At 51.1% G+C, this 18,180-nt stretch overlaps 10 protein-coding genes across 10 annotated transcripts; 1 reads left to right on the top strand and 9 right to left on the bottom strand.

Moving 5' to 3' along the window:
* Positions 1-13: 13 nt before the first annotated feature.
* M431DRAFT_89243 (hypothetical protein) lies at positions 14-1,043 on the bottom strand (the record flags this gene model as incomplete). The annotated part of the gene is made up of 2 exons (XM_024924007.1): positions 14-680; positions 757-1,043. 2 exons carry the CDS (start codon positions 1,041-1,043, stop codon positions 14-16), a joined length of 954 nt encoding a protein of 317 aa, XP_024773065.1.
* Positions 1,044-1,203: 160 nt separating this feature from the next.
* Positions 1,204-1,889, bottom strand: M431DRAFT_509663 (hypothetical protein). The gene has a single exon (XM_024919335.1). The coding sequence runs from the start codon at positions 1,764-1,766 to the stop codon at positions 1,554-1,556; it is 213 nt and encodes a 70-aa protein (XP_024773064.1). The 5' UTR covers positions 1,767-1,889; the 3' UTR covers positions 1,204-1,553.
* Positions 1,890-2,609: 720 nt separating this feature from the next.
* M431DRAFT_6921 (hypothetical protein) lies at positions 2,610-3,539 on the top strand (the record flags this gene model as incomplete). The annotated part of the gene is made up of 1 exon (XM_024921781.1): positions 2,610-3,539. One exon carries the CDS (start codon positions 2,610-2,612, stop codon positions 3,537-3,539), a length of 930 nt encoding a protein of 309 aa, XP_024773063.1.
* Positions 3,540-3,601: 62 nt separating this feature from the next.
* On the bottom strand, positions 3,602-4,085 carry M431DRAFT_461748 (hypothetical protein). The gene is made up of 2 exons (XM_024915359.1): positions 3,978-4,085; positions 3,602-3,950 (listed from the first exon to the last, which is right to left on the bottom strand). The coding sequence occupies exon 2, from the start codon at positions 3,929-3,931 to the stop codon at positions 3,665-3,667; it is 267 nt and encodes an 88-aa protein (XP_024773062.1). The 5' UTR covers positions 3,932-3,950; positions 3,978-4,085; the 3' UTR covers positions 3,602-3,664.
* On the bottom strand, positions 4,024-4,420 carry M431DRAFT_89171 (hypothetical protein; the record flags this gene model as incomplete). Its single annotated transcript, XM_024923992.1, has 2 exons — positions 4,024-4,124; positions 4,195-4,420. The coding sequence occupies 2 exons, from the start codon at positions 4,418-4,420 to the stop codon at positions 4,024-4,026; spliced, it is 327 nt and encodes a 108-aa protein (XP_024773061.1).
* Positions 4,421-6,076: 1,656 nt separating this feature from the next.
* Positions 6,077-7,260, bottom strand: M431DRAFT_509660 (hypothetical protein). The gene has a single exon (XM_024919334.1). The coding sequence runs from the start codon at positions 6,820-6,822 to the stop codon at positions 6,409-6,411; it is 414 nt and encodes a 137-aa protein (XP_024773060.1). The 5' UTR covers positions 6,823-7,260; the 3' UTR covers positions 6,077-6,408.
* A 792-nt stretch (positions 7,261-8,052) lies between these two features.
* M431DRAFT_89502 (glycoside hydrolase family 24 protein) lies at positions 8,053-8,856 on the bottom strand (the record flags this gene model as incomplete). The annotated part of the gene is made up of 1 exon (XM_024924034.1): positions 8,053-8,856. The coding sequence occupies one exon, from the start codon at positions 8,854-8,856 to the stop codon at positions 8,053-8,055; it is 804 nt and encodes a 267-aa protein (XP_024773059.1).
* Positions 8,857-10,073: 1,217 nt separating this feature from the next.
* M431DRAFT_483526 (hypothetical protein) lies at positions 10,074-11,706 on the bottom strand (the record flags this gene model as incomplete). Its single annotated transcript, XM_024916129.1, has 4 exons — positions 10,074-10,800; positions 10,924-11,151; positions 11,223-11,513; positions 11,600-11,706. 4 exons carry the CDS (start codon positions 11,704-11,706, stop codon positions 10,074-10,076), a joined length of 1,353 nt encoding a protein of 450 aa, XP_024773058.1.
* A 776-nt stretch (positions 11,707-12,482) lies between these two features.
* Positions 12,483-13,517, bottom strand: M431DRAFT_532169 (hypothetical protein; the record flags this gene model as incomplete). The annotated part of the gene is made up of 1 exon (XM_024920851.1): positions 12,483-13,517. One exon carries the CDS (start codon positions 13,515-13,517, stop codon positions 12,483-12,485), a length of 1,035 nt encoding a protein of 344 aa, XP_024773057.1.
* Positions 13,518-15,207: 1,690 nt separating this feature from the next.
* On the bottom strand, positions 15,208-18,146 carry M431DRAFT_89506 (hypothetical protein; the record flags this gene model as incomplete). Its single annotated transcript, XM_024924035.1, has 2 exons — positions 15,208-17,363; positions 17,456-18,146. The coding sequence occupies 2 exons, from the start codon at positions 18,144-18,146 to the stop codon at positions 15,208-15,210; spliced, it is 2,847 nt and encodes a 948-aa protein (XP_024773056.1).
* Between the last annotated feature and the right edge of the window lie 34 nt (positions 18,147-18,180).

The raw sequence follows: 18,180 nt of genomic DNA, 5'->3' as shown, positions 1-18,180 counted from the left end.
AGAAATTGACATTTCACTCTTCAACTCCAGCGACGGCAATGTACTTCTCATACTCGGGCTTAAGCACAAACTTCCTCGCATCGGTGCTTGCGCTCACATCCTTCCATTTCTGCAAGAGCTGAATCTCCTCCGTACGTCTTTTCGTCGCATAAATCAAGCTATCCGACCCCAAAACGACACGAACTGCCCAGGGCCGGCCTGCCGCAGGACCTTCACGCTGAATAACTTGCACCATTGCGGATGCCGCCTTGTTGGGATCGCCGGGGATAACCCACGAGTGATCAGGCATGAACAGGTTGAGATACTGCCCAAAAGTCTCCGCATAAGGCTCAGAAACGGGAGCCTCAGGGATAGCCACGTCGTCTGGGTTCACTGCGGCGCCGGCGGCGTCCTCGCCCTCGCGGGGCTGGGCCAGACGAGTTGGAAAGCCGCCAATGTCAAAGGCAACACACTTGATGCCCATGTGAGACACTTCCTTGTGCAGACTCTCGGCGAAGGAGCTCAGTGCTGCTTTTGTCATGCAGTAGTGGCCCAGATAGGGGAGTGCTCCCCAGGCACAGCCGGAGGAAGTGAATGAGATGATGCCGTGGCCTTGGGCGCGGAAGAAGGGTAGGATGGCTTGGGACATGTGCAGCTGGCCGAAGACGTTGACTTGGAACATGGTGTTGATGTAGTCGTCGCTACTCAGAAGTTGTGATTAGAACTGGATATCCTGGGTTGAGGCTGTAGAGAGAAAGGAGTATAAGCAATACTTACTCGGCATCTTCAATAGTTTTCATAGCAGACATGCCAGCGTTGTTGATCAAGACATCAATGTGTCCGAAAATCTCCCACGCCTTCTTCACTTGAGCTTCTACAACGGATTTTCCAGCTGCAACATCGAGTTCCAGCAGAGCCACGTTTCCGGACTTGAGATGGCCAAGTTTCTTTTCCACGCTTCTGCCAGAGGCGATGACTTTATCGCCGCGGGAGATGATGTGGTTGACCAAGGCGGCACCGATGCCAGAGGTGGTGCCGGTGACGAGGAAGACTGTTTGAGGCATTGTTTGTGTTGAAGTGGGAGTTTTATATATGGGATTTGGGGTTGAGATGGTTATTGAGTTGCTTGTGCTACTTGTTTGGGAGTATTACGGGAGATGAGACTACGGGAAATGGAAGCATTTTATGTTCTTGGTATTCTCATTATTCTACATAGATGTCGTTCTACATGATACGAGCCTCGGAGTTGTTGTTGATGTCAACGTTATGGTGCCGGTATCTCCAATTCTGCCATCATGGATCACAGACGATTAGTCCGTAGAGTTGAGAATTTAGCGTAGCACTGTGAGGGAATCATCAAGTGTGGAGTCGTAACAGCCAATACTTTTGGTCCGCGGACGAAGGACGATCTGTCCGAATAGATTGGAAACCAGCCTCTTTCAGTCCAATTTGGTATTTTTGGTCGTAGATTATTAAAGTGTTTATGCTGATTGGCCAATTAAGGGGTTGCACGGAAGGATTGGCTACATGCATCGTGGAAAGTTGCCGAGGGAAGTAATTCTCCTTGTAAACATCTACGTACCCTGATCGTTTGTTTTCACGGAGATGCGGATTTTACGGATGTAAAAACACTTAATGGTAATTTTAGAAGGAATTAGAAACAGGAGATAGATGTGATGGTCGTATAATGAAGTGGGAATACGACGAGCCCCGAAATCTCGTCCGCTGAGATGGGGATCAAGCACCTCTGCATGAATATGGACGGACTTGTCTACATGGGCACTCATTATAGAGAAGACCATTCCATCAATTCAATCGAATCATGAACTTGTGTAATAAGATGTTAGTAAAATGCTGCTTCAGACCATTTTGGCCAAATTGGTGACTCTGCTTCGTTCTGCATATCCTGTATGGAGGTTCACATAGTGACATCTCTGTAGACGCCATGATCAGCGCATTTAGTACGCGCCATTGCCGCAGAAATCGGCAGACAGCTGTCAGTTTCATCATCCCGAGAAGCCACTTATATATACATAGTCATCATGAACTAAACTAGCTATAACTATGATGTTCATCTTATCATCTAGATCAGCGCCGTTTGGTGTCTCTGCATGACGTCTGACCACCCGTGAATTGAGTGCATGTGATGATGTCATCGCACTCTGTGAAACCACATTGACTATGACACCGTTTGGCAGATGAACAATAAACACAAACTGACAGAACGTTTTAAGCTTATTATGGCTACGGCTATAGCTCTATACATCTTCAAATAATTGATCTTATATAGATGCATAGCTGTCAAATAACAAGCACCAGCTCAATTCTCCAAGGCACAGAGTTCTGACTGTTAGCGGGCGGTAATACGGCGCCATCATTTGTCCCGTCTTGGCCATGTCGACAAACAAATCACATCCAAGACAGAGAAAAAAACAAAACAGACCTCATCATTACATAAAATCGTCTCGGGTCCGAGGGATAGAATCGGCTGTAGCTTCATCAAAGAGCCGCGCAAAGTCTATTCTCCAACCCCGCGCGCCCTATAAATAACATGAACCAGCTCAGCTTCCCAAAACCAGCTCGGAGATCCCCAAATGTCGAAGCTTCATCGCCACTAGCAGCCCGGCATTATGGACTTCACTCCAGAGCCTTATGAGGAAGCCGTTTCCTCCTCGTGGTTGATATGCAACACTTGCGGCACGCAATTCCCGACTGCCGACCGCACCGCTGTCAAGACGTGCTATGTCTGTGATGATCCTCGCCAGTATGTCCCTCCTACGGGTCAATCCTTCACCACCATGGCCGATATTCGCGCCTCGGGACATGTCAATGAGTTTGAACCCTACAAGTATGACGATCGAGTTACTTCCATTCACACGGTGCCGCGCTTTGCAATTGGGCAGCGGGCCATCTTGATCCGCACTCCGCAAGGCAACATCCTCTGGGACTGTATCTCGTATCTAGATGCAGAGACGATTGATAAGATCAAGAAGCTCGGGGGACTCAGGGCTATTGTTATCAGCCACCCTCACTTCTATAGCACGCATATCCAGTGGGCGAGAGCGTTCCAGTGTCCCGTGTATACCTCAGCCGAAGATCTGCGCTGGACGACTACACCGTCAGCTCACCGCAAACCCCTCACCGAGATTGAGACGGACATTCTACCTAGAGTCAAGGCCATCAAACTGGGCGGACATTTTCCAGGGTCCATGGTGCTGCTATTTGACGGGCGGCTCTTCACTGCAGACACGCTGATGGCGACACCGGCAGGTATCGGGAAGTGGGAAGTAGACGCCCTAGGAGAGAAGCGCGAGAAGCCGCCTGGGTTGAATTCATTTTCATTCCTATGGAGTTTCCCGAATAGCATCCCTCTGCCCGCGGACGAGATACACAGAATGTGGGGCATCCTGAAGGCATACGAGTTCAGGTCAACGCATGGCATCTTGGTAGGGATGGATATCGAGGATGATCAGGTCAAGTCAAGGGTGCTAGATAGCATGAAGATCCAGACAAGGGCCATGGGCAATGTAACGCACGCACTGCTGGATGAGACGCTGTGATGGACGAGCACGCGATGGGCTGATCAGCGTGACCTTTTTTTTGATATGATAGCATATGCACTGTAACATAGCATCGATGTATGATCGTCTGACTAGGCACCGCGGAAATGATATTTTGTGTCATTTTAGTATTGTATTTGTAAAATGGTTTGTACTTTGATGCATTTGTATACATGTAAATTGACATGGGCATCAATCTGTGTTGCGTTACACATTACATGTAAATGAGGACAGGGTATCTTGAAAATAAAAAAAAAGAAGAAAATGAAGCAAAATGAAAAATATGCCGTGAGACAATGAGATGAGAAGAAATGAAATGCAAAATCCAAAGCGCTTCGCCGAAATTTTGTGTCCAGTCCAAAAACGCCTTTCTGAAAAAATATACCCATCATATCGTCCTCATCTAACGCGCTTCATTCGAAGAAATACAACGATTGCGTTTGGTAGTAATTTGTAGAGTGTCAGGTCATAGGAGGCCAGGATTTTAATGCCTGGGCTGTCGGAGACAGCGATTGAGCATCTCCCATCCCTCATCGGGCAGATCGACGACAGAGTCGTTTAGCGTATCGAGAATAAATGGATTTGCTGTGTTTTGTCATGTCAGCACTTCCGTCTTTCTTTCGAGTCAGCGGGTCCCTCGAGGGCAAAAGCTTACGCATAAGAGAGAGGGCCATGTCTCCCGCTCCAACGGCCATATCCATTCTGGCTGAGGTATAGCATCCATATCGCTCTTGGAGCTCCAACATGGTCTTCCACAGCTCCTTGGTCGCATCAGGGCTCATGCCGCCGCAGCTCAGTACGGAGCATGTGCTTCCCTGGCGACTGCGCTCATACTGGGGGGTGGAAGGGCGGCGCTCAGACATTGTGTGGACCGAAGGCATAATTGAGGGTGCAACAGAGGCAGATGAAGATACAACGGAAGAGTTGCTGGCGGTAACCGTGGTGGCGGCGGTGGTGATGCTGTTGATGTGGATGATGGAGTTGAGCTGGCCGATTTCAAGGTCGTCGCTTATAGAGGACCACTGAGAGCTGATTGATGAAGAAGAAGAGCAGCGGCGCATTGTATGCCGGAGATGGCGGATCGGATCAGCGGGCTCTTTGTTGTTTCCGGGGCGTGCGAGCAGCAATTGTGGTTATTGTTTGGCTCACGCGCACAACACAAAGGAGGAGTCTGAAGCCTTCACGCAACAGCAGGATAAGAGCAGATTATAAGTCAAAGACTACAGGACAAAGAGAGATGTTCTACAGTCAGACCACTTTTTCTCAACGAGCAGAGCAGAGTAGCAGCGAGAAAGAGGAGGTGAAGAGGGGGACTGGCGCTCGACTTATACGCAGACGTCGCCTCGTGCCAAAAAGGGCGCCAAGTTTGCACCAAGCAGATGCATGACAAGCTCGGCAAGACGCCCGATTTCCTTTCCCTGCTTGCCTGACCTCGATCCAGAGCGTGTCTCAGTTCACCAGGAGGGAGTGGGTCACGTTAAGTCGATGCCGAAGCTGGGCTTGAAGCTTGAATACGTGGCTGGCAGTCATGCTACCTCAGATTTGGAAACGGGTAATCCGCCATGGAGCTTGTAGCCGCTGAGTAGCAGCATGTACCCTCTCACTCTCTGTTTGGCTTTCATTTGTGGTTTTCTACCTGTTGCCAACAATTTTGAATTTGTCGAATTCTAAAAAAAGGAGTCATCCATCGCCAGGGATGAGATGAAAGGGAAAAAAAAACTCTGCAAACTGGAGAATGGCTTTGTTCAATTCCCACCGCACTTGACTATTTGCGTCGTTCACGTTCCTGTGCCCCTTGACTAGCATCGCAAGCCATCAAGGCACACACACGAGCTGCACGCTGGCGATTTACTGCATCTTATTTGGCCTGCCCTCTTTTCCGGGATCCCTGGGCCCCCCGTTCTCGTTTCGTACGGGCCGCATTACAAACCTCGCCCAGACCGGCAAGGACTACGCCAACAGAAAGAAAAAACGAGAAGAAGGCGAAGAAGATGGAAGAGAGAATGAATAGAAGAAAAAAAAAAATTTGATAAAAAAACGGGTTGGTGTCGTCAACGTCGTCGCGATTGGCTCGGTGGCCAGGGATTTTAATTACGGCACGGAAGATGCGTGACTAGCATCGAGTCACCAGTGCCCAACCAAGCTCACTAGACAGGGTTCGACTCATTCGAAAGATGCATGCGCCAGATGTGACGCTCCAAGTGCCGGCCAGGCGGCATTTGCTGGATCCATGGATATACCGGCTGGATCGAGAATCGTGAAGCCGTGAAGCCCGTGAAGGAAAAAAGAAGAAAAGGAAGAAGCGGTCGCCTGGATGGGGCCACCACACCATCACGACCAGCATCCAGAGTCATCTAGAATTCCAGAGTATCCAGAATTTTCCATCCACAGTCTGTCGACATTGTCGTAAGGATGAGGCGAGAGAATGCCAGTGGATGCGGCCGGCGTCACACGGGCGACCGGGGTGACCTCGCAGACCGAAGCACACGCAAAGAGTTGACGCTTTTCTCCGTCTCCTTCATATCTTTTTGGTGTTTTGCCCTCCTTCTTTTTCGTCCTCTCGTCATGCACGAGTCGTACATCGTGCGTGATCCGGTATTGCTACGAGATGAGAAAATTCTGCGTTTCACCCTCCGTACAAGGGGAGGGCAATCATGCCATACCCCCATGAGCGCGAAAAAAAAAAAGAAAAGTCTGCTTCCCGTATCGACCGGCCGGGCGCGGGCGCGGATACGGCGATACGGCATGGGCTCTAGTGATTCACGATGGACTCCTCTTGTCGCGGATGGCTGTCACAACGGATTGATCATGTTGATGCCTACGGCCGATAGCTGCATGTATTTGTCTCATCACATCGTCCCTTCACACCCTACTTTGCACATCCAAGGGCGAATTGAATTACTAATTCCAACCCGCTCCTCGTCGTATCTATGGCTGCCCTGGTTCGGGGAATGGCGGCGATGATGCGAGCATAGCCGACTAAAGACAAAGTTGCTCTCGATCCGTCCAGTCCTTTGACAGAGAACCCGAGACACAGGAGGTTCGTAGCATTAAGCGACAAAGGGAGCACTAACACGAACAAGCATGAATAACCGGAGCGGGGGAAAGAAAGAAACAGGTCACCGCAGCGCTGATCATTTGCCGTTTGGAATCTACTGGATTGCCTTGTAAGGAAGCTATTCAGATGCAAATGCAGCCGGCCTCGGAGATGCAAATGCTTAGCTAAAACGGCATGCATTTTGCTAAACGGCATCTTGATTTCACAAAGCACATGTAAACACATGTTAGACGAGTAAACGAAAAGCTGAGCTGAGCTGAGCGCAGAACAAGCTTTGGAGCGAGGTGAAGCTTGTGCTTCTGAGCCCCGTTTGCCGCTTTGCCCTAGGCAAGGGAAGAATCATGTGAGAGCCCGGATGCACGCGGGAGGGGCCTTGGTTGGAGTGGATTGTGGATTTTGAGCCTGGTTTACTCCGTACTTGGGAGCCTAAATCACAACCGCGTCGATGATTCTCCAGTTTTGTTGGCTTCATGGTACTATGTTGCTGTCTCCAGCTGATGCTGTTGTGGCTGTTGCTAAGCCATTGAAAGTCCACAAGTATGAGGAAACAGCTGTTTGACACGTATCAAGGAGGGCAATGCTAAATAGTTTAATGCATCATATTCCTCCGCCCGGCTTCAGCCCTGACAAGGGGGGGCTTTACCGTAAAAAAACAGCCAAGGGGGGGGCACGTTTCCAGTTTGCAAGACGTTTGAGTTGAGGGCTTCTGCATAGGAGTCACTACGTAACCAATCGCCCTGCAATTTGAAAGCACGGCCATCCCGATTTTCTGGATCGGGAGGGATCCGATCGAGCCGCCTCGCCCAATTCCAATTCAAATTGGCATTTGATTTCCTTGAACCCTGAAATTCGAAGGGCCCATACATTTGCGGTCTAGGGCGAGAGGGCTGATCTGATGCTCGTCTACCGCAAGCCACGCCCGACCCTTCCGTAGCCGAACGACGAATGGGATTCACACTTTGTGGTAACGTGATGCCAAACGTTGACGTCTGTCTTTTCTTAATGGGGGCAACACGTGCGCAAGGCGTTTGCGCTTGGCGAGGGCTTCACCTGGTTACTGGGACACGTAGGTTGTGGTGGCTCAATCCCATCAGCTCGACGTGTCTGTCTGTTCTGTTGTGACAGGGCCTGCAATTGCAGCTGCAGCTGCTTACTTGGCTAACATGCAGTGTGTAAGCATATCACAGTTGAAGGATTCAATAGTATGATGAAGCTGAAAGAAAAAAGCAATTCAATTCGTCTATTTCTGCATGAGGAATCCTCCAGTAAGCCGCGATAAAGAAACAACAAACAAGAAAAAAGAAGTGACTTCCATCTACTTGCATCTACCTTCAGGTCCCCTAAATCGCCCCAAACCAACTCTTCGCCACCCTGGGCCATTTCATCCCAATTATTCAGCAGGTAGGGCTGAGTAAAGTAACCAAGCCCATCAGCTCAGCTTACTTGACCGTTACTTCACTGGCACTTTGGATAGGCCTGCTTCGATGACGCCGTCTTGAACAGCTTGACCTCGTCCTTGCGGCGAGCCTCGAGGCCTGGCAGGACTTTTCCTCCTGCCATGCGCCACTTGGGGAGTTCCTCTGCGGCAACAGTGTTGGCAGCTTCGCCGTTGTTGAGGCGCTTCACGAGAGTCGATGTCTTTGCGTTGCCGCAGCCGACGTTGAAGACCCAGGACGTAAGGGCCGCCCACTGGTTGGCATTGAGCTTGGGCTTGTCATTGAGGTAGTCGGCGAGGCACTTTGTGTACTTGGGCAGGTCGTCCAGCAGCAGCTCCTTGGCGGTGGTCTTGGTCAGGGGGAACTTGTACTTAACCTCTCTGCAGTTCTTCTGCTGGCAGAGATGGCCGTAGCCAACCGTGGGCAGGCCAATGGGGTCGGGCTTGGGGCTGGCGACGAAGCCCTCCCACTTGGCGATGAGATCGACGCCGGCGCTGTTGATGGTCTTGCAGTAGCTGGAGGACGAGGAGCCGCCGCCGGACGAAGCAGTGCACTTCTTGGTCACGTAGCCGCTGGAGCCCGTCTTGACGTAGTAGTCGGCGACGTAGCAGCCGTCGGCGGTCTTGTCCCAAATGCTGTTGCCATTGACGCTGGTTCCCGCTGTCTGACAGCTTATGGAGATGTCTTGGTTCTTCTTGTAGGACTTTTTGATGGCGTAGCTGGTGCCCGGTCCGGTGCGGCAATTGACAACATCGCCAGTGATGGGATAGGCGCTGACGATGGATGCCAGGGAGAAAACGAGGGCGGCAAAGGCAGTCTTCATTTTGTAGGCTGTAGTGTATGTGATGTATGTGGTAAAGTGAGTTTGCTGTAAAATGATGTGTTGGAGAGATGAGGTTGATGCTTCTGTTGTGTCGATGTGTCTCTGTTGTGATGCTGGATGTTTCGAATCAACTCGAGGGCTTCATCATGCTCTTTATATATCCGTATGATGGCCAAGATCGCTGAAGATATTTCCATCTCGCTTTCAATCGCATCCTGAGCAAACTTGTCCATTGCCGTTGCGAAAGACGAACAGTTGCCTCTTTCGTGATGCGGCTGAAGATCCATCAACAGGACCTGCATTAGGCCTGATCTGAAAATAGACATGAAAGCGACGCTGACTTGTGAATTCTCTCTCCAATTTCGCACTCAATACTCAATACTTTGCATCGAAGCGTCCGTGCGACGAGATTCGGCCGATTGATTACTGCTCTCTGGCGACGCTATTTGCCGATTCAGTATGCTCCGCGATATGCCGCATCGTCAAGTCCCTGGAGAAACAAAACTAGGACCATCTATCTTTAGCATCAGCACTCCATCTAGGCATTCGAAGTAATTTAAAAATTGCTATTTACAGACCTTCAGCTGAGTTGGGGGATCTGCCCGATCTCCCGCTTGTTTATGGTTATGGTTATGGCTTCCCGTAAGACGGGGCAACACGATGCCGCGTTTACTCTCAACAAGGATGTCGTCTGCCCATGCTTATTTATCCGCAAGGCTGCAAAGGTGTTCGTCGGTGGGTCCAATTGTAGCCTCCTCAACTGTTGATCATTATTTAATTTAATTTCTCTCTTCTTCCTTCACCAGTCTGGAATAACTTCTGCTAAAATTAGACAAGGTATTGAAGGCTGACGGCAATTGAAGCGGCGTGATTCAACTCACGAGATGACCATGACAACGAGTCAAATAGTTACTTTGAAGTTTCTATTTGTCAACCCCAACAAGGGTATGTCTGTCTAGACTCTTTAATACAATGAAATATATGACACGGTCGGTCCAGTTGGTTCCGCTCTTCCATGTGTCCGATAAGCAACGCTCGCAATTCCATTCCAGCATCATGCTTGTCGCTAAAGCATGCCAAATAAACCGCATATCGCTGCGCATCCAGAATGCATTATAACTGCTATTCCAAAAACGACAAAGGGAATCAATAACAAGAGAGGAGAAATGAAGAAGAAATGAAGAAAAGAAATCAAAGGAGGGGAGGATGCTCGCTGGTTATGCTTCTAAAAGACCCGTCTCTCTACCAAACTGCTGATACACAGACACGCTATTCAACGGAAACGCCATGACTTCTTCATATGAGTGAAACCCGTTACACCGTTGGCACAAGAAGCCCGGTTCATTTTTCAAAATGTTGCAGATTTCGAGAATCGCTCGCAGTCTGTACTTTGCAAACAGCGGAACGTCGATGCGCGGCAGGGACACTGTCAGCGAGACGACAACGGCGTACATGTGCAGAAGAAAGACTAGCAGGAACGGGTTCTTTGCGCTGAGGGAGACGTAGGAGGCGGCCGAGTTCTTGACGAACCACGCGGTGAAAGGGTAGACGAGGCGGTATTGGTCTTCGGCGGAGAGGTCGGAGCCGAGTCGTTCATGGACGAGCCGCATGACGTCTCGGAGTTGTCGAAGCACAGCTGAGAGATCGCGGTCGCCCTGGAAGCAAAAAGCTAGGCCGTTGACTGAGCCGATGCCCTCGGCCAGAAGCGTCTTGATGAGGGCGAAGCGGTGTTCCATGTCTCCTGTCTCGGGAGGCGACGAGGCTGCTTGCTCTTCGGTTTCGTAGTGCGTTGGCTCGAATGTAAAGATTTGGTGAAAGGCCGACCGTTTGAGCCAAGGCTTCATCCGGGTGGCCACCTGCTCTACTGTGAGCGGTGTGGAAGAGAGAATGATTTTGTCGAGGCTTACTGTAGAGATGTTTCCTGCTAGGGTCATCAGGGAGCGACTATTAGGAGTAACGGTTAGCTCATCCGTATTTTATGTAATACGAGCTTGTACTTGTGTAGTGTTGTATAGTCTGATTAATCTTTGATTTGATTAATCTTGTAAGAGGGAATAGTTTACTTACTGGTCGGACATTATATATGAGCATCCCAGGGACGCGGCGAGAATTGCATCAGCATTCTCTTTAGAAAAGCACCCCATTGCTCGATATAGTCCATGAAGAGCCTGTTTCCGATATTGATACGCATCTTGAGAAGCCTCATGTGACTTTGTAGTTACTGCAAGCCGCTGAGCTGATGTAGCAGCCAAGGTATGTGCAACAAAGTCGTAGCGTGTTGCGAGTTGGAAAAGCCTAATCAAACAGTCAGCCGATCAACTTGAAAGTCTCTAGAAAGACTGCTGCAATTCAGACTCAACACTTACACGCCCATCTCACCCCATAATAGGCAAATGTTGGTTGTATTGCTCAGGTCGAGGATGTTGGCAACCAGAGCCATCTTGTAGATGTACTTCAGGTCCTTCATGTCCATATTGTGCCAGCTTGGAGACGGTGAAAGCGACACAAATGGCGGTTCTCCTGATTCTTTCCATTGCTCGCATGATTTTTCAATGTCTACCGGCCACCATAGGGCTGAGGCCTCCTTTTCGTCTGGGTCTTCCACCTCAGTCTGGTCGGGGTACTTGCATGTAATCTTTGACGAAAGACATCTGTGGCTATTGAGAAAAAGAAAAATCCGAGTCATTAGCATGGAATTAAGTTACTTTGAAATAGAAAAAGGGGAGAGAGAAGAAAGACAAACCATGTTGGTCGAAACTCATCACACTTGACATGTCGCTGCTTACAAGCTTGACAGCCAAATTTTGATTTCGTGTGGCTTCGCCGCAACACAGGTTTCACGGTCGCCATGTTTCCCAACAACTCCATTTGCTCTGTCAACTCGTCTCGCGAACTGGGTTCCCTCCTATTCATTAATGATTGCATGTTCTCAGCCCTGTCCCGCTTGTTTCGCCTAGGAGGGAACCAAGGGGAGATAGGGCTTGTGGGGCCGAGGGTTTGCCACAACGAGATGTATGTCGCCTAGATTTAGATCCGCATGGGACTCTATTTCTCCCTTTCGTAAAACACTCCGTGGTTAGCACAAGAACCTCCGCGGGATCTAAAGACTTGGGCCTTTTGGGGGCTGGTTGTACAGTAGCGCGCCACCCCTTGGCAATGACAAATGCACGTTTAGGAACCAGCCTAGCTTATTTGTGTTTGTTGTGCTCAACTAGCTCGCAAGACTTCGTAGTTTGGAATTCGATAAATCAAAAAGGATTCGAAAAAAAGCACCGTTTCGCCTTACCAGCAAGACAAACGACAACAGCCGCGCGGGTTTCTCGCCTGTTAGACTGTGGGACTTGTGGGACTCCACATATTAAGCTATGGGTTGCTTTGTTGTAAGAATTGGTTTTCCCCAAAAGGAACTTGCATGCTGACAAGAGCAAGAGAGGAAAAGGGAAAAGAGGGGACCGTGGACCGGTTTATATACATTGTAAATTATACCCCCCCTAAAAAGATCATTTCCGCTATTGGCAGTAAGTTTGTAATCGCAGCATTTGCCAGACCCCCATATATCCTATACACGTATAATAGAAAACCGGGAAGGGATCATACATGTAGTCTCTTACACGTCGCCAGTTTTATTAATGATGATGATTTCCCAGGGCCGCCACCTCGATGACCGCGTCTGCAAAAACCTGGGGGCTCTGTAAGGGGATGTTCTCGCCGCATCCATGCACAATGTGATGCACCCGAGGCCCTGCAAAGTGCTGGGCCGTGGACGATCCATCGGTTGCGGGAAAGACTGGCGCTTGGTCTGGATCCAGCGTCACGGAGGGGGCGTGGATGGAAGGCAGCGAGTCGAGCCTCTCGGCCAACTCTGCGTAGGCCGGGTCTCCAGGCGCGTAAAGCAGGCGGTTGCGGTAAAAGTTGGTCGCGATCTCGACGTAGTCTGGGTTGCGAAACGCCGGAACCGCAGCGTCGAGCTCAGCTTGAGTATAGTTCCACTGTGGGCTGTTCTTGGACCACAGCGTCTCAGCCCATCCCCGCGTGTCATTGGCGAGGCCGCCGAATCCTTGCGGTGTGAGAAAGACGTAAAAGTACCAGCGGTTAGCCAGGGACGCGGGAGGCGCGATCGCCCACGCCGTCTGGCGATTCTGGATCAGGTATGAATTTGCAGCCACCATGCCGGAGCATCTACCCGGCCACAGGGCTGCTGCCGCGTTGACGGCCACCGTGCCCCAGTCGTAGCCGGCGAATATCGCCTTGTCGATATGCAGAGCGTCCATCAGGTCGACGATATCCTTGCCGAGGGCGGCCTGCTCTGCACTACGTGGGGTTGTGGGAGACAGGAAGGTCGTCGTGCCGTAGCCTCGCATATACGGGACAATCAAACGATATCCCTGCGCCATCAGCTTTGGCACCACGTCGACGTAGGTGTCGATGGAGTAAGGGAAGCCGTGGACCAAGATGACCACTGGCGCGCTTGAATCGTTCGGTGCCGAGTCATAGTAAGCGATGGACAGAGTGGAAGCGTTGGCATGGCGGATGGGCGTCAGCGTTCGTTGGAGGCCTGACTCGAGCTCTATCGTGGTTGAACAGCTCGACAAACTAATAAGCAAACCAAGAAGGAAAACGCCTCGGATAAGCTTTCTGAGGAAAGACAGGGGTGACAGCATAGTTTAGTTGCAGAAGATAGACTCAGAGACAACGTGGTATTATCAAAACGCCAGAAGTCCCTGGGGCCCTATCGAGATGGAAATGCTCGGCAAGATTAATCAAAGCAAAAAGTCTTTCCGACAGAGACAACCAAACAGACCATATATATACAAATGTTACAAGCCTTGCCCATCTCTCTCTCTCCTATAACCGATGGAGGTGGACTAACACCGAAATTACGACTACGGCGATAATAAACAGCCAATGTCGATTTTTCTGCATGGAAATGCCTAGTCTCGGCGTTCTGAAGCAATGTTTTGCCGTTGAACATCCCATACTGCTGGCAAAAACACGATGCAATTCACAGCAGTAGTTTGCCATACTATCACCATACGAACCAAAGTTGAGCTAACAAACAACATGATCTTCACTATGAGGCTCCGCTTGAACAGGGTCGGCAAGCCAGCCTGGTAGGGCGCAGCATAGCTCTTTTTAGATAGCTGCTTTTGTCAGCGTGTCAGATTTTAGCGGCGGCCGCGACAATTGGTGGAGCGGAATTCCGCACAAAAGAATCTCCATCTGTCGATTGGGCGATCTAATGGCATAAAGGTCTGGGGAGGGCCAGTTCTGGGAAGTGGATGTGTTGAGCAGGTTTCTTGGAATTTGGAATATAGGCGGTAGGGCTGTGGGATAGTTGGCCAAAGCATCTCAACTGAGACAGCAAAGAGGATTTGAAATCCTTGTTCAACTCGCTCCCCCAAATAAAGGCGGAAGGCAACCCGATCCCTGCTCTTTCCAGTGCCATATCTTTTCATACGTGTATATATGTATTTTGGGGAACCGATACCTGTAAGCAAATCCTCCCGCTAGACTGGCACCAGTTTTGCCTCCAATGAGCCAAAGTCGTGGGCACTTGGCACTTGCATAGAGACTAATAAGACCGTCAACTCAGGTCAGAACCTTGGATCCTGAATTGGACCAGTCAGACACAAACTGTCTCTTTTACCCCGGCTAATTGGCCGGTGGCCGGCGACTCAGGTGCAACAGTTCGTCCGAGTTGGCCATGAGAAGCAACCAGTCTTCGGGAGATGGCACGGGAGAAGGGTCGTCGATCAGACTAAACTACTACAAGCATTCTTTGCGTTGCATTGGGCACAAAAAGAGCAGCCCTACGCAACCTTGCGGCCTCCTTAATATCAATTACGAATGGAACCACTATGGATTACGGTGGCTTATTGCCTTGGTCAGTTAAAACGTGATTATTAAACAACAAAAGAACCCTCTCATCCTCTCTTCAACTTGCCTCACTGGGCCAAACATTCAGACAGGGGTCGGGCACAGACCGACAAAGCTCAACACTTGTTTAGCAGGTTTAGCGCGGCTGTCTATCAGTTTTCACGCAAACTAGGTGTTCGGAGATTGCAAGGGAAGAGACCACAACTCGGAGTTGGTCAGACATATTTATGACTATCTAACGACTATTATGCCTCTGTCAGGTATAGTCATCGCCGACCGCTGTGGTTCTTAGTCATGATCGCGAAACCGAATCCGAAATGCCCGCCGAGTGCCGCAAAAGGCCGAAGCCATATCCCACTCCGCTTGCCGTCGCCACTCACCCAAAGACTGGAACTACTTGACTATTACTTTTTTGGTCTTTTTTTTTTTTCAAATCCCGAGTAACGCAAAAATATCCCGAAGAAGCAAATGCCCTTATGTGTCGGTAGGAAACTCGTCGCTCGGAATGTCCGCCCGAATAACTGGCCCCAGCCAGGATTCGTAGTCGTCGGGGTTAGCCTCGTTACCATTCCACCTCAACGCCCGGAGAAGCGGCCGGTAATCTCCAGACGAGATGTTGTACGACACGTTGTCATCGTTTGTCAGCGTAGGAAGCAGAAGGGCCTGAGCGAAGAAGTGGTTAATCAAGGGCTGCGACAGCGTGGGGCTGTTGGCAGGCGCATCATCGACAGTGATTGAGAACAACTGGCCATATGTGGGTACGCCGAGAAAGCCGGGTAGAATGGCCTGCGAAGGGGGCTTGTAGTCGATGTGGACATCTGGGTCGAAGCCGTAGATGGAGGGCACGAAGGAGACGTTGGCGGGCACCAGGTCGAAGCGGATGAAGCGCGAGGGCAGCAGCACATCCACCCGGAAGACGGGGATGAATGACTTGGACGGGTCTGTCGACCAGTTGTACGAGTCAATGTTGGGCGTTGGGATCTGTCCGTCGGCCAGGAAGAGGTCGTTTGCCGGCAGCTTCAAGATGCCTGGAGAGTCATACGGCAGCTGGGTTGTCACGTTGTGCATGATAGGGCCAACTTCGGTGCGGTTGTATGGCACGCCAATGTATGGAATCGAATAAGCTGCATCGTCAGAGATAATCTTTACGAAGCCGCCATACACGGGCAAGGACCACGGCCAGTCATCGTGCTGCGGCTTGATCTGGACCTGGACCGTAGCAGACTGGCCCGGCCCCAGAGTCAGGGATGACTGCGAGAAGCTGGCAGAGGCAGGGACGTCGAGAGGAATGACCTCACTGCCGCCGTTGTAGTCTGTGTTGCCGGTCAGATAATTATAGTAGACGCGGTAGAAAGACCCCGGGCTGTGCTGGAAAGAGTACTTCTTCCTCGACTTGGACTGGTTCGTGATGGTGATATTCCGAGGCGCCGGCGTTTCCGAATCGTGCAGGCTGAGCTCAGATGGACTGATGACTGTATCCGCCTTGACAGCCGCATAGACGTCGATGAGGCCTCCTCCTTGGCGAGCTGTAGAAGCAATCTGCTTGGAGTTGGGTTCGTTGACAGGGCCGGCGGTGGTCATAAGCCGTGCATACAGTTCCGCGACGGATAGATGCGGCTGCTGAGACTTGAGCAATGCCAGACTTCCTGCGGCAAAGGGGGTGGCCATCGAAGTCCCTGACAGCACAGCATATCCGCCGGCTTCCAGTGGCCATGTAGCCAGGATGGTTCCTCCCGGTGCCGAGACCTTCGGAGCCAGTGACATTTCAACCGTCGGGCCAAAGCTGGAGAAGTCATCGGGCGTCCTCCCCAGCGGGTCTGCAGCAGAGCTGGGCTTCTTGCCGTCAAAGGTGAGGTAGTATTTCTGACCAGCGGGCAGCTGAGCCAGATTGTTGACGATTTGCCGTGAGTTGTTGTAGTCCAAGTATAGAAGAGTCGTTGGATCCTCGGGCTCGTCCACGACAATGAGCAACTCCTCGGGTTGATACGCCAGGATTGCTTGAGCTCCCAAGTCCACGGCCGTCCCCCAGTTCGTGCCGCACCAGCTAACCCACGACACTAACAAGATGGTATTGTTCCAGTCAACAGAGGCCGCAGCCAGAGCATCCCAGGCAGGCTCGTAGCATCCGCTGGAGACGTTGGCATCGATTGGGACGTCTAAACCGGTTCCCAGCTGGTAGACCTCGACACGACCCAGACTAGTTGCGGGAAACACAGAAACATAGTCGATAGCCTTGTGCTTGTCATCGTGGGCCGTATAAACCGTCGGATAGACTTCATTCTCAATCGATCCCACAGACAAGGCATTAGTGGATATGCCCGGCGCAGCAGTCGAGAACACTCCGGCGGTTCCAAAATTCCCAATGGCAGCAACAACGGCCACGCCGTGGTTGGTCAGTCTGGTGATGACTTCATCAAACGGGTTGATCTCCTCCCAGATATCGTACCCGCCGATCGATATAGACACAACATCCGCTCCATCCTGCGCAGCCTTGAGAAAGGCCGACACTATAAGCTCATTGCTAGTGCTTCCCTCACAGCCAAAGACGCGGTAGGATGCCAAGGTTGCTTCGGGAGCGACGCCGACGAGGCCGAATCCCACATTATCGGGATCCTCCATGCCCACGATGCCTAGAATAACGTTATTTCGTTAGCTTGCCCAACGCTCTGACCCGGTTCGTCACCCTTCATTTACAGTTATGACATGTAACACTTTGACTTACCGGCAGTGTGAGTGCCGTGTCCACCATCCACACATGTTGCCAGGGGGTCTGGATCCGGCACAGGAGTGTTGCTACCGTCATAATCGTCACCTACAAAGTCATATCCCAGGGCAATCTTGTGTCCTCGTCCGAACCCGCCGCCCAGTGCTGGATGGCGATAGTCAACTCCAGTGTCGATAATAGCCACCTGCACGCCTTTGCCCTTGATACCTTGGTCGTGCAGCTTCTGCACGTTGCTCATGGCCAGCGGCTGGTTGACCTTGGCACTGCCTCTGAGATTCGGCAAGGATGTCCCCTGGCTGATTTTCGGAGCCCCCCGCAAGTGATATGGCTCCGGCCGGGGCACAATGGCGACTTTCCAGGCATTCTTGACGCCGGTACTTTGACGCAGCGTGCCGAGGTCGACGTGCGTATTAAACGACACCGATACGCCGTAGAAGAAGTCGGTGCTGTTGTACTGCTGGCGAACGCGGTATCCGGGCTTGGCCCCTGGCGCTGTCTTTGCAAACCGCTCCTTGGGCTGGAGGTCAGGGTGGAAGTCTGGCTGCAGCTCGACGATGAACGTGTTGGGGACCACGGTTGTGTTTTGGTTCGACACCAGCGGGTTCTTGTTGGTGTTTGGTGTGATGGTCAGCGAAGACGATGCTCCTCCGACAAGGGCCAGCAGGCCCAGGGCAGCATTGAACTTCATTGCTTCAACTCTGCACAGGGAGAGACTCGAGAGT

This window comes from Trichoderma harzianum (genome assembly GCF_003025095.1).
Source record: "Trichoderma harzianum CBS 226.95 unplaced genomic scaffold M431scaffold_8, whole genome shotgun sequence".
Classification (NCBI taxonomy): Eukaryota; Fungi; Ascomycota; class Sordariomycetes; order Hypocreales; family Hypocreaceae; genus Trichoderma; species Trichoderma harzianum.
This window is presented reverse-complemented; position numbering and strand designations above follow the sequence as displayed.

Bases quoted from the DNA above. Each gene is read 5' to 3' on its own strand.
- M431DRAFT_509660 (XM_024919334.1), bottom strand. From the start codon at position 6,822: ATGTGTTTACATGTGCTTTGTGAAATCAAGATGCCGTTTAGCAAAATG.
- M431DRAFT_509663 (XM_024919335.1), bottom strand. From the start codon at position 1,766: ATGAGTGCCCATGTAGACAAGTCCGTCCATATTCATGCAGAGGTGCTT.
- M431DRAFT_461748 (XM_024915359.1), bottom strand. From the start codon at position 3,931: ATGATGGGTATATTTTTTCAGAAAGGCGTTTTTGGACTGGACACAAAA.